General features: G+C 64.5%; 1 protein-coding gene across 6 annotated transcripts; it reads right to left on the reverse strand.

Moving 5' to 3' along the window:
• Positions 1-1,892: 1,892 nt before the first annotated feature.
• On the reverse strand, positions 1,893-12,523 carry UBXN6 (UBX domain protein 6). Of its 6 annotated transcripts, none has more exons than XM_014843108.3 (10): positions 12,301-12,523; positions 8,507-8,670; positions 8,037-8,101; positions 6,970-7,098; positions 5,066-5,163; positions 4,331-4,406; positions 3,403-3,487; positions 2,975-3,325; positions 2,530-2,678; positions 1,893-2,043 (listed from the first exon to the last, which is right to left on the reverse strand). In XM_014843108.3, exons 1-10 carry the CDS (start codon positions 12,381-12,383, stop codon positions 1,915-1,917), a joined length of 1,329 nt encoding a protein of 442 aa, XP_014698594.2. In that variant the 5' UTR covers positions 12,384-12,523; the 3' UTR covers positions 1,893-1,914. The 6 variants fall into 6 exon arrangements, with proteins under 6 accessions (XP_014698594.2, XP_070347854.1, XP_044608271.2 ...); XM_070491753.1 differs by lacking the exon at positions 12,301-12,523 and adding an exon at positions 11,930-12,006; XM_044752336.2 differs by lacking the exon at positions 12,301-12,523 and adding an exon at positions 11,892-12,002.
• Positions 12,524-13,061: the final 538 nt, after the last annotated feature.

Raw genomic sequence — 13,061 nt, forward strand, 5'->3', positions numbered from 1 at the left:
GCGAGTGCGCTCCAGCCGCACTCGGTGCTGCGCTGTCGCTGTCCGGGGTCCGCTCCCCCGCCCCCTGGGGCGCCCTGGCGTCCGTATGAAGGGTTACACTGTGGTGCTCTCCCCTCTCTTTGCTGTGGAGTCCTTGGCCTCCCGCCCACCCGGTTCAAGATGCGGGTGGTGACGCTGGGCAGCGCCCCCTGCCCCTTGGGGAGGCGAGGACCTGAGTCCTGGCTTCCAGAGCCAACTGGCCCAGCCCACACCTGAGGAGGAGCGGAACCCGCCAAGGATGCTGGAGCAGCCCTGCACTGGGGCTGGGAGCCCCCCGAGGCGTCTGAGCGCGTGCTAACACCCAGGGGAGCCGAGACTCGGGGAGAGTTCAGACGCCATTCCACCTGGACCCCGGTCCTCGTTTCGTCCCCGCTGCCCCCGGGAGATGAGCCAGCTGACGCGTCAGCACACAGAGCACTTCAGCGGTGAGCCAGACCCCGCCAGGCCTGTGTCCTGCCAACCCTGATCCTTCAGGGGCCCCCAGCCCCCAGGCCCCATCTGGGCGGGGCTGACAAAGGCCCCCTGCAGGCTGAGGGCCCGGCCCGGGGCCCTGCCCCACCAAGCATGCCGCTGGCGGTGGCTACAGCTGTGTCTAAGGGCAGGCCCGTGGACCACACCTGGGGCCGCGACCGCCGAACCAGGCAAGGCCCCTTAACCCGCTGCAGGTGGCCACCTGACAACCTGCAGGTGGGGACAGGGGGGCGATGTGGGCGCTGAGCACCAGGCCCAGGTCCTGCTCCCGTAGGAGAACCCAGCTGTGAAGCACAGCCACGTGTGGAGGCTGCTCACCGGCGGGGGGTTGGCAAGACTGTTGGTTTTGGAGTCACATTTGGGGCCTTGCAGCATCGAGTCTGTCCATCACCCAGCTGGCGGTGGCCACAGGACCAGCCACCTCAGGTCTCCGTGCAGCAAAGGGTGGAGAAGGGCCCAGAGCCGGGGGCCAGCGGGGGGAGGAGGAGGGGACAGTCTGGGCGAGTGCCTGTGGCGCTCCAGGCCTTGGCTCCCCGTTTGTGGGCTTCCTGTGGCCGCTAGAACAAGTCACCGCAGACTCGGTGACTTCACATGAGCGTGTTCTTTCAGTCCTGGAGATGAGAAAGAAGTCTGATATGGGCCCCACTGGGTTAAACTCCAGGTGTGGGCAGGGCTGGGGCCTTCTGGAACCTCCGGCGGGAAGTCCGTCTCCACCCCTTGGCCAGCTTTCGGAGGCGCCCGCTCTCCTTGGCTCGAGGCCCCTGCCTCCTTTGAAACCTGCAGTGCAGCGTCTTCCATCACTTCCTCCTCCTTCCACGTGTGACGACCCGTGATGGCATGGCCCTCCGGGACAGCCACCCGGGACGGCCTCCCTGTCTCAAGGTCCTGCATCACATGCAAAGTCCCTTCTGTCACAGGCTCCAGGGCTGAGGACACGGACAACCGAGGGGAACCCGCTCTGCTGAGCCTGGAGGCCCCGGGACGCCCACCCTCAGCTGGGCGGTGGGGACAAGGTCGTGGGTTCCCCTCAGGAAAGCAGCGAAGTGGAGGGCTCGCCCGGGCTGTGCGGGGCCCTGGGCGCCCAGCCACCCACCACTGGCCCAACTCACTACCCAGAAGCTGGTCGACGTTCTGTTTATTCGGGTTCATAATTTAGTGCTTACAGAACTGCGTCCTGGCAGCCCCGCATGTCATGCCCTGGGGCTGGCGAAGCTGAGACCAGCACTACGAGCAGGACGGCACGGCGGGCCCCCGAGAGCCCTCCCCGGGCAGCGGCCACAGGCACGTGGCCCCGACCAGCCAGCACCCTCCGTGTGCCTGCGGGCTCTGCGGGCCCAGCCTCCGGAGCGGGGGACACAGGGGAGCATGAGACAGAGCCCGGCTGGAGCCAACCCTGCTTTTATTTCACGAGAGCTTCTCGATGGCCGCCAGGAGCTCGGGCTTCAGGATGGATGAGTCCAGCTCGGCGCCCGCGGCCCGGATGTCCTCCAGCACAGCCGCGTCCCACGAGAAGGTCAGGAGGGCTGAGGGCACCTGCGGCGGGGCGAGAAGCTGCAGCCTGGCCCTGGCCTTCCCGCGACAGCTCACATCTCCACGGGCGGTGGCCCCTGTCCCGGCCAGGCTGCGCCCCGCCCGGCCGGCACAGTGGCACAGTGAGCCCATTGTCGCAGGGGGCCCCTCTGACAACGACCGGGGCTTGGGGACGCCCCCCGGCCCGGCTGCAGCCGTGCCAGCGTCCAGACCTCCTTCCTGCCCGGTCTCCCGGTGTCAGGGTCTGCCCGCCCCCCGCCCCATCTTGCTTCTGCTCCTCAAAGGACTCCAACTAACACTCGCCACGTGCCCGTTCGCCAAGTGGGAAACAGGCACAGAGAAGTTACTCACTGGCTCAAGGTCACCCTGTGAGCAAGTGGAAGGGCAGGACTTCAACCCGGGGGGCCTGGCCGCAGGCACCCGCTCCTAGCACGCCGGCACCAGAGAGCGCCGCCCTGGTGGGGAGCTTGTGCCCCGTCACCCACTCACCAGCCCGCACTCGTTGAAGGCCAGGTTCTCGTCCTCCGACAGCTTCTGCCCGCCTGAGGCCAGCAGCTCGAACGGCAGCCAGTCGCTCTGCAAGGCCTCCCGGACGAACCCGTACAGCGCCGCCACCCGCTCACGGGCGTAGAAGGTCCCTGCAGGCCGGACAGGCAGAGCGGGCTGGAGCTCGTGGCGGCCCCGGGCCCGCCAGCGCCGAGCCATCAGCGTCTAAACATGGAGCTGAGGGCCTCCTCCTAGGACGAGCTCAGAACAGAGAGGCCTCGGGCCCCTGCCAGGGGGCACAGCAACAGGCAGCAGGAGCTAGCACCCCGCCCAGCGCAGCTCCGTCAGCACAGATGTGGCTCCTGGGCCTCAGCTCGCACCCTTCCACACAGCCCTGCCCTGCCGGCGCCCGCCCTGGAGGGGACACCGCCCTGGAGGGGACACCCACCCTGGAGGAGGCAGCCGTCGGGGAAGCGCACGCGCAGCAGCGTGTAGGTGTATCTGCGCATCTCCCTCTGCTCCTCCTTCTCCCGCATGGCCTTGGTCCGCAGCACGCTCAGCCGCTCCACGGCCTCGGCCCGCAGCCTCTGCTCCCGCCGCAGCTCGTCGGCCGTGAGGTTGAAGAAGTCCCCGGGCAGGTCGAACTGCGAGGCCATGGGCGAGGGCCGGAAGACCCGGCGCTGGCGGGCCAGCGTGGCGCGCACCGGCTCGGCGCGCAGCAGCTGCTCCTTGTGGCGCTCCAGGCTCTGCGGCTGGGCCAGGGCGGCCACGCTCAGCACGTAGAACTCTTCCGGGCCCTCTGGGGCAGCAGGACGTCACTGCGGCGCAGGCAGACCCTGGAGCCGGCCCTCCCACCCCACTCTCCACTCCGCTTACCCTGATCAGGAACCGGGAGCAGCGCCTTCTGGAAGCCGATGGCCTCGAAAAACTCGTGGGTCCCTTCCAGGCAGTTAATGCGCTCCTGGGAGTGGAGTCAGGGGTCAGGGGGGCCCTGGGGCCCCCTCAAGCCCCACCCATCTGGTCCAGTCCCCGCTCTCGGAGCGCCCGCTGACCCCTGGATGGACTGGACCCCAGGAGCGGGCCACAGAGCTGAGCAGTAACACACTTGTCTAAGCAGAGGCTGCAGGGTCCCAAAGGCGGGGGGCTGTGTGTGATGGCGGGCACGGGGGCACCCGCAGGCGCCCTGCCGGCTGCACGGGTAACATGGGCCATGATGGCAGGACCCTATGATTTCTCCACAGAAACCAGAAATCTGGGTTTGTGTGAAAAATTTCCCCAATGCTGATACGTTCCCAACTAATTCAAATTAAAGTCAAAACACGCCAGAGGAGGCAGCCCTGATGGCCTAGTGGTTAAAGTCGGGCGCACTCCGCTTCGGCCGCCTGGGTCTGGTTCCCGGGTGGGGAACCACACCACCCGTCCGTCCACAGCCATGCTGTGACAGGGGCTCACAGACAAGAACCAGAAGAACCTACAACCACACACGACTCTGGACTGGGGCTTTGAGGGGAGGAAAAAAGAGGGAGGAAGATTGGCAGCAAATGTTAACTTAGGGCGAATCTTCCCCTGCAAAAAGGAAAAGGCACCAGGGGCGGGCGAGCAGACAACACACACATGTTGTGCACGACCTGTGTTCACAAAGCCGCCCCTCACCACCTGCCAGCACTCTCTGCTGCCTCAGCCCACACCCGTGCAGGAGGCCTCCTGCTGCCTGCAGCCCAGCTACCCCACCGCCCTCGGGTCCCGTGTGACTGCGCAGCTGCGGTGGCCGTGCCAGGCAGAGGTCCCGCGGCCGCAGCCTCACCTGGAACACCTTGTTCTGCAGCTTGATCTTCCGGTACTTCTCCTCCTCAGGGTGCAGGTGGATGTTGTCCAGGTACCTGGGGCAGAGTCGGGGGCAGAGGACAGGCCCGGGTTGGCTGCCTGACTCCTCTGTACCTCCCGCCCCCGGGGAACAGCGGCTCAGAGCCACACCCGGCCCTGGGGTAGAGGGGAGAAGAGGCGTGGTGATGACGGGGCTGCCACCACACCCCCGATGCCCCACAGAGCCCGAGCCCTGGTGACAACAGCCTGGGCCAGCGCAGGGCGCCACTGCCCACCAGGGGCCCGTCACGGTGCCGCCTCCTTGGTCCTGCCTCCCTTTGAGGCACCAACGAACCACAGAGGGGGTGGAATGGACGGAGCCAGAACAACGGGCCGCCAGAGCCAATGCTGGCTCGGGCTCACGAGCAACACGGATTTCTGGGGCCTCCTGGACGTGCCGGACCAGGAGCGTGATCCCAGGGACCCTGCCTCCTTCACGTGTCCCTGATCGTCCCCAACGGAAGCCAGGGTGGGGAACCCCTGATCCAGGAAACCCCTTCATTTTACAGACAGGTAAACTGAGGCACAGGGAGGCCAAGCCCCTTCCCCGCAGGCTCGGGGGGAATGAAGGTGGGGCCCGGCCTCATGCCCAGTGCCCTGCTCGTTCCGGCCCCTCAGCAGGTCCTGATGGAGGCCCTCGGGGCTGGGCCCCCATGCGAGAGGGGCGCCCACTCACTTGGCGATGGTGTCCACGCCCAGCTTCACCTTGTCGCGGTCCTTGTTGAACGTGTGGATCTTCATGATGGAGGCAGCCACGGGGTCGGTGGAGAAGTGCTGGGAGGAGGGAGGAAAGCAGGTCGAACAGGCGCCCCTGGGGCCTGGGGGCCACACCAGCGCGGACGGCCTGGCCCAGCTCCCAGGCGGCAGCAGTGGTAACAGGGGCGACCGTCCAGGGCAGGCCGGCAGCGTTTGGCCGGAGCAAACGCGACTGTGTGCCCGTCAGCCGACAGGCCTCTGCCGCCCCAGGTGCAGGTGGGTGCTGCGCTGGCCCGGGAAGGGCATGCACACGGAAGGGCAGGGTGCACAGGTCTGCAGAGGAGCAGCAGCGGGATGGGCCATCCTCAGGACACGGCCGAGCCATGCTGGCCTGGACCACGCCAGGCTCCTCGGGACCGCAACCACCCCCCGGGAAGAGCGGCTGCTCACAGATGCTCCCAGGCGACCCACGGCCACGTTCACATCAGGCCCAGGGCGCAGGAGCAGACGAGGGACCAGGGGACAGAATGTCCGGAAAGGAGCCAAGTCCCCACAGGGATTTACTCTCTCCGACGGGGAGATGCCACAGCTGGGGCCAAAAGTCAGGTGTTCTCAATAAAAGGCAATAAAAGGGAAAAAGTGAGTAACAATCTTGAAACAAAAAAATACCAATCCATGTCTCATACTCTAGACAGCAATAATTTCTATTTGGATCAAAGCTTTTCACGTTAAAACAAATGACAAAGGACAAAAAAGAAAAGCGCTGGAAAAACTGTGGCAGAATCTTTTTTTTTTTTACTTGAGAAAGATTAGTCCTGAGCTAACTGCCACCAATCCTTCTCTTTTTGCTGAGGAAGCCTGGCCCTGAGCTGGAAAAATCATTTTAAGACCAACATGGGGAAGGCCTTTCTAAGTATGACACAAAACCCACAAGCCAGAAAACAAGACCAACACATTTAATTATACAGAGATGAGAAATTTCTACATGGCACAGTACCCACGAGCAGAGTCAAAAAACAAACAACTACGGGAGAAATATTTGCAACTCTTATCATTGGCAAACGCTAATTTCCCTAATATGTAAAGAGTGCTGACAAATCAATAAGAAAAAGACCAACTACCAGGTAGAAAAATGGGAAAAGGATGTATTCTATAAAAACATGGCCAACCTAACCCAAAATAATAAAAGTGGAAATTAAAGCTATCCTGAGATGTGATTTTCACCTTCAGTTTGGGTAAAGTTCGTTAACCCGCAGCAATGGTGAAGGAACGGCAAAAGGGGGGCTGTCCCACACACAGCCAGTAGGAGTGTGACCGAGACGACCCTGTGGAGGTTCACCTGGTGACAACTATCCAAAGCCCTATGCACACGGCCTCCGTCCCACAACTCCACTTCTGGGTCCGAGCCCACAGCGTGCAGTGATGCACAGATGAGGTTCCTCATCACGAGACTATTCTCCCCAGCAGAGGACTGGAACTGCCCGCGTGCTCGTCACAAGGGGCTGGCTAAGCAGTCACGGAACAATTTATGGCGGAGCATTACGCAGTCGCCCACGAAAAAGCAGAACTTTCAAATGGTTCAGAAGAAAACGGGTGACAGAGCAAATGGGGCAAAAGCGTTAACAGCCGACAAACTTTGGGTCAGGTGTTAGAGTAACAAAGACAGCTGCGTCCCAACCCCGGAGGCTGCGCAGGCGCTGAGAGGGAGGAAGTGGCAGCGGGCAGGCAGGCTGCGCGCCAGCAGCCATAACACGGGAGGGGGCCCAGAGGATCCCCGAGGCCAGGGTCGCACGAGGGCCCTTACAAGGGACAGGCCCAGAGAGACTGCAGCCTGAGAACCACACGGCCGGGCCGTGAAGGGGGAGGCAGGGGCCACGGGCTCACCGAGAGAATGGCTTCTCTGATGCGGGCGTCGCGCTGGTCCTTGCGCAGGGTGGCCCCCGTAAGCGGGCAGGTGAAGTACACCCCAGGCACCGCCAGGTGCGCCGAGCCTTCCTCTCTGGGCTCTGGCGCCTGCGGGATGGGGTGAAGGGTCTGAGCTGGGGCTGTGCACACAGGCCACCAAAGGCCACAGCCCTGAGCGCGTGGCCCTGGCAGCCCGACGTCCCCGGTCCCAGCGCTGTCCCCTCGACCTGTCTGCTTGTCCACCCAGCCCCTCGCGCCTGGTTTCCGCCTGCAGAACCACGCGGAAGTCAGTAAGGCACGGAGGGGGCGCCCAGTCAGCGGCCGGCGGGGCTGAGGAAGGACAGTCCCGGCTCCCTCGGGGCCGCAGTCCTAGGCAACATCTAGCGTCTCGTCTGTCCAAAGACTCGGTGAGACCTAGACAATGGAGCTGCTCGGAACACCCTTTTGCCCAGCCCTCCTGTGAGGCCCGCCTCCTCCAGGAAGGCCTCCCTGATGACCTCAGTCTCCCAGGAGCCCTCCTGCGTCCCAGGAAGGCAGCAGAGGGCAGTGCTAAGGGCACGGGGTTTCGAGGTAGACAGACTGGGGATCCCGTCCTGCCCCTGCCGGATCCCAGGTGAGGGACCGAGAACAGCTGGCTTCACCTCTCTGAACCTCAGTCTCCTCTTCTGACAAGTGGGAACTATGCCAGCACCCACCCACTCAGGGTGACCGAGCAGACGGGACCCAGCCCCACCCTCAGCGCCCAGGCCTGGCATCATTAGGTGCCGAGTGTGGAGGTCCCAGTCAGCACCACACTCACCCACAACCCGCCCCCAGTCAAGGCGGGGTTCCCCAACCTGCCTGTGTGCCCCAAGGCCAGAGGGAACCTCTGTCCACCCTGACGTCTCTTGTGTGTCCCCAGCGCCCCCCACACCGGGTGCTTACAGCCCAGGGCTGGCACTCAGCTGGTGATCAACACAGGTGAGAACCTGGGAGGCCGTGCGGGTTCCCAGCCCCCCACCCCAGGCCGCCCCAGGGGATCAGGGTGTCACGCAAGGATGCTTTACCACGTTGGTCCCCGGGGCCTCCGTGCTCCCGCTGACGGTGGCTTCGGCTCGAAGCTCCTTTCTCACTGGAGGGAAGGCAGGAGGGGGTCAGCGCGTGGGCCCCGCCCTGTCCCTGGGGCTGACCCCGGGGCCCCTCGTCCCCCACGCCGCCTGAGGGCGACACGCGCCGCCCCGGACCCTCGCATGGGTCTCGTCCTGCGTCCAGCTCGGCCCCTCTGCGTGAACCACCTCTCCAAGCCCCCCGCTTCCTCCCCCTGGTCCCAGCGTCCCCTTCTCTCCCTCCCTGCTCTGCCTGCATCCCCACTCTCGCCACTGAGATCCCGAAGCCGTGGGCCATCGTGATTTTCACCCCAGGCCTCGATCAGGGTCTGGGCCCGGGCACAGTGTGACCACCTCGAGGAAACAGGGCGTGAAGGCGGCGGGCAGGCGCCTCGTCCCCCTCCCCCACGGGTGGGACGGCCGCGGCTCACCCTGGTTCCGGATGGAGTCCTGCGACGTGGGGCCCCGGGCCCGGGGCTGCTTCTGCTCGAGCCGGGCCAGGGCCGCAGCGGCCGCCATCTGCGCCTCATCCGTGGGGCCCTGGCGGGGCTGCCGGAGCGCCGGCGGGTTGGGTCTTTCCTTGGGGGCCTTCTCCCTGGGGAGAGACGGAGGAAAAGGGAGGTGACGTGGGGTCAGCAAGGCGCTGCTGTCCCTCTCCCGCTCCTGGTCCCGCCCGTCAGTCAGACACGTCCCTGTCTCCAGGGGCCACCCACGGCCACCAGACGGTTCTAACAGACGGCAGAGCCCCCGGAGGCAGAGGTGGGTTCTGCTCCCAGCTCTGCTCCTCCGGGCAAGTCCTGCCCGGGCCTGCGCCTCTGGCTCATCATCTGTTCAGTGGGGGCAACGGGGGCCGGCCCCCAAGGGGGCCAGCACAGAGGAGCAGTGTGAAGTCACCCTGCACATGTGCAGGAAGCCATGAGACTCAAAGGCGTCCCCCATCTCCTCGTGCCCTGCCCTGGAGCCTGCGCCCTCGCCGTCCACACAGCCGGCCGGCGCGGCTTCCTCACTGAGCGCCTACTGTGTGCCGGCAGTGTGCTCCCCTCCAAGCCCCAGAGGGTGGCAGAGGCCCAGGCAGCGTGCCAGGTCACAGGCAGGCCCTGGGTTACGCACATGACCCGGATCCACTTTACTCCCACCTCCACGCGGGAAACCGGCGCCAGGATGAGCCACACAAGGGTGGATGGGCGTCTCCCCAAGCTACTCGGGCCGAACCCACCCAGCCTGGACCGTCCGTGCAGAGAAGGCCTTCCTCCCACCCCGTCCGACTCATCTGCCTCGCCCCCCTCCCTCAGGACCCTCTCCCGACCCCAGGAGTTGGAATCCTCTGTGCTTCGTCTCTAGAACCTTCTCTGGAGCCAAGGCTCCCAGTTCACAGCCCTCCTGCCGCCCGCTCTGCTCAGATACACAGGCAGATGTCTTTTCTTGTCCCAAGGCCCCGGGGCCTGCTTCCTGCTGACCCTGCCCCGCCCCCACACGCTGAGAACCTCAGGTGGAAGACAAGACGGTCTCGGAGCCCTGACCCAGATCTTCCTAAGAAAATGCCACCTATCCCCTTCCTGGCTCTGCTGGGCGCCGGAGGGATCTTCCTAAAAGCTAAGCGAGCGCCTGTCACCCCTTGGCACCACGCCCTCCCAGCACACGCACACCAGGACCCTGGAGGCTCCCTGGAACCCTCACACACCTGGGGCACTGGGAGCTGCTGCAGCCACGATAGAAACGGTAGGAAGAGTCCCCAGAGAATTAAGAAGAGATCTACCGTATGACCCAGCTATCCCACTGCTAGGTATTTACCCAAAGAACTTGAAATCACGAATGCAGAAAGATACACGCACCCCTGTGTTCACTGCAGCCTTATTCACAATAGCCAAGACACGGAAGCAACCCGGGTGCCCATCAAGGGACGGATGGATAAAGATGATGTGGTGTGTATACACAATGGAATACTACTCAGCCATGAAAAAGGATGACATCCTGCCATTTGTGACAACGTGGATGGACCCTGAGTGCATTACAACGAAGTAAGTCAGAGGGAGAAAATCAGATACCATATGATGTTACTCGTAAGGAGAGGATGAAAACGACAAGCAAACACACAGAGACAGAGCTTGGCTTGGTGGTCACCAGAAGGGAGGGGGGAGGACAAAAGGGGGTTTAGGCCCATGTGTGGCAATGGGTGGACAGTAATCAGTCTTTGGGTGGTGAACACAATGGAATCAGAAATCAAAATATAACGACGTACACCTGAAATTCAATTGGTAAAACCAATTTTACCACAATAAAAGGGTAAATAAATACAAAGTAGAAACAAAATTCACGCCTCCCTCGGCCTGCGGGCCCTTCACCCCCTGCCGTTTCCCACGTTCCCTCCGCTCTTCCCACGCTGGTCCCTGCTCTGCTGGCACGGGCCCCGCTGGCTCCCACCACAGGGCCCTGCACCTTCTGTGCCTTGTGCCCAGAATGTTCCGCCTGGGGGGACGAGGAAAGGAGGTCTGGGCGGGGCTGGGGCTTGTGGGCGGAAGGGGTGTGAAAGCAGTTGCTTTCCACAGAGCTGAGTCTCGCCTGTCCAGCTCTCGATCAAATGTCACCTTCTCGCAGCCCACCCAGGGTCCCACCGCCACTCGCACCCCCTGACTCTACTCATTGCCCCCGTGGCCCCGAGCCCCACTGGAGCCTTGTCGCCCATGTGCTGGTTTATCGGCCCCCCGCCCCCCACCCAGAAGGTGAGCCCTGGGAGAGCAGGGATGTCCTCTGGTTCCGCTCTGAAGGTGCCGCCCCCTCCCCTCCCCGCCTCCAGTCTGAAACACCATCGCCCCCATGGCCCAAGCTCTTCAGGTCACTCCCGTGCACAGCTGCCCCAGCACCCGCCCCCAACACCACTCACTCAACAAACCACAGGACCCCCTTGTCTGGCCCCCGCCCCCCACCCTCTCCCTGACCCCCCTTAAGCGGCCATCCTCTCCCCCTCAGGCTGTTGGGACTATTCTCCCTACTCACGGACCTGGCCTCATGGACCTCCTGCAGCCCACTCAGCGCTCCCCGCTCAAGCAGCCCGGGAACCCCCAGTCCGCATCACGGATGCGCCGATGCCCCTGCCCCGCACCCACTCTCCCTCGCCCGCCCCACGCTTCACCAGTCCCTCCCCACCCTCTCCAGCCCGCCTCCCCGCCTCTCCTCCCCACACAGCCCCCCGCTCTTCACAATCCCCTCCATTGTTGCTCAGAGCCCCCGCCCCTGCTGACCTCTCCCTCAGTCATCAGTCCCCATCCCAGACCCCCAGCGCCCACAGCCCCCTCTGCAGCTCCCGGCAGCAGCCCCGCCAGCCCAGCCTGAATCCGGCACTCTCCTCTTCTCAAGTCCTCCCCAAGTCCCCCTCCCTCCCAGGGCTCCCTCAGGGCCTCCAGTCCCACCCACCCCTCACTCTCCAGGCCCCTGTCTCTTCCTTTCACAGACCCCCCAGCTCCCACCTCCACCCACCGCCTCCTCCCCTTCTAGAAAGAGCTTCCTGAGCACCCCGAGGCCCCCCTTCACCCAGCCCTTCCCAGTCCCCGACGCCCCTTCCGACGGCGCAGCAGGCTCCCCGGCCTTCCAGCCTCTCACCCACTCCTCCGTCCGGCTCCAGCGCCAGGGCCCAGACCCCTGTCGCCCTGGACCCTAAGCCTCGGGACTCTGCGATCTCAGCCGCACCTGCTTCTCCAGGCTCAACGTCCAATCTCTGGTCACCTAGATTCCCCCAAATCTGAGTGATGCCTCTCCAGGGTCCCTACTCACCCCCATGCCTCTCCCTGACCGCCCCGCCCCCAAGGTCTCTTCACTCACCCCTCACTCATAGTAGCCCCGCGCCCCACCCCTCGTACCCTCGCTGCACCTCCGCCCTTCCTCCGAGCCCTCCCCTCTTCCTTACTCCCTCCCCCACCGTGCCCCGCCGCCAGGCCTGTCCACTCCCCCTCCTTGGCCCGCCCCTCAAGTTTCTCCCCTTCTATTCCCTGTCCCACCCCCAGGCCTCGCCCCTCCCTCACCATGCCCCGCCCCCTACCTTGCCCCGCCCCCTACCTTGCCCCGCCCCCGAGGTCCCCCCATGCCCCGCCCCCAGGCCGCTCCCTGCCCCGCCCCCGAGGTCTCCCCCCTCCCTGCCCCGCCCCAGGACTCACCCCTCCCCTAACTCTCCCCCGCCCCTCCCCCTCTCCGGCCTCCCCCGCCCGTGCCCGCCCCAGCGCGCGTCACGCACCCCGCCGACTCCGTGAGCTTCTGACCGGGCCCCGCGCTCTTGAACTTGATGTCGGCCTTGATCTCCTGGAAGAATTTCTTCATGATGGCAGCGGGCCCGGCGGCGGGGGGCCGCGGGGGGCGGCGGGCGCAGGGCCCAGGCGGGGAGGAGCCGGCAGGCACCAACAACCGGAAAGAAAATACCGCACTGCCGGAAGTCCCGCCTTGGCGCGGCTGCCCACGTGACAATCGGCCGGGCGCGCCTCTCTAGCTCTCCGCGCCTCGCTGGCCCGCGGCGACCGCTCTGCATTCTCGGGCTGCGACTCGGTGGTTCTTCCGGACTCCGTTGCCAGGGGCGACGAGCGCGCTTCTCGCTGGAGGCTGTGCCCGCGCGCTTTCCGCCGGGTTCCCCAGGGCGAGAGGGCGAGGGAGGGCGCGGCGACTAAGCTCAGGGAAGAAGCGCTGGCCCTGTCCTTTTCCCAGCTCAAGAACCTTCCCTGGCTCCCCAGGGCTTACGTGATCAGGTGCCAATTCAATGTGGAATCATTCAAGCCCCGCACAACCCAGCCCCGTGGTCAGCCCCAGTGGGAGAGGATGCACCCAGCTAGGGCTTGGGGACCCACGATGGCGGATCCCCAAGGGGCTTAAATTAAGGAGATCGAAGATTGTCCTGAGGGCGCTGACGGGATTTAAGGAAGAATCCGGTGCAACCCAAACTTTAACCTTCCTGAGCTTCAGTTTCCCATCCGTGAAACGGGGATGAGAATAGCACCCGCCTCAAAG

Source organism: Equus asinus, chromosome 20 (genome assembly GCF_041296235.1).
Source record: "Equus asinus isolate D_3611 breed Donkey chromosome 20, EquAss-T2T_v2, whole genome shotgun sequence".
Classification (NCBI taxonomy): domain Eukaryota; kingdom Metazoa; phylum Chordata; class Mammalia; order Perissodactyla; family Equidae; genus Equus; species Equus asinus.

Coding starts and splice junctions, on each gene's coding strand:
- UBXN6 (XM_014843108.3), bottom strand. CDS start 12,383: ATGAAGAAATTCTTCCAGGAGATCAAGGCCGACATCAAGTTCAAGAGC. Junction 8,102..8,506: donor GGACTCCATCCGGAACCAGG/GTGAGCCGCGGC, acceptor CCTTCCCTCCAG/TGAGAAAGGAGCTTCGAGCC. Junction 4,407..5,065: donor GGCGTGGACACCATCGCCAA/GTGAGTGGGCGC, acceptor ACTCTGCCCCAG/GTACCTGGACAACATCCACC.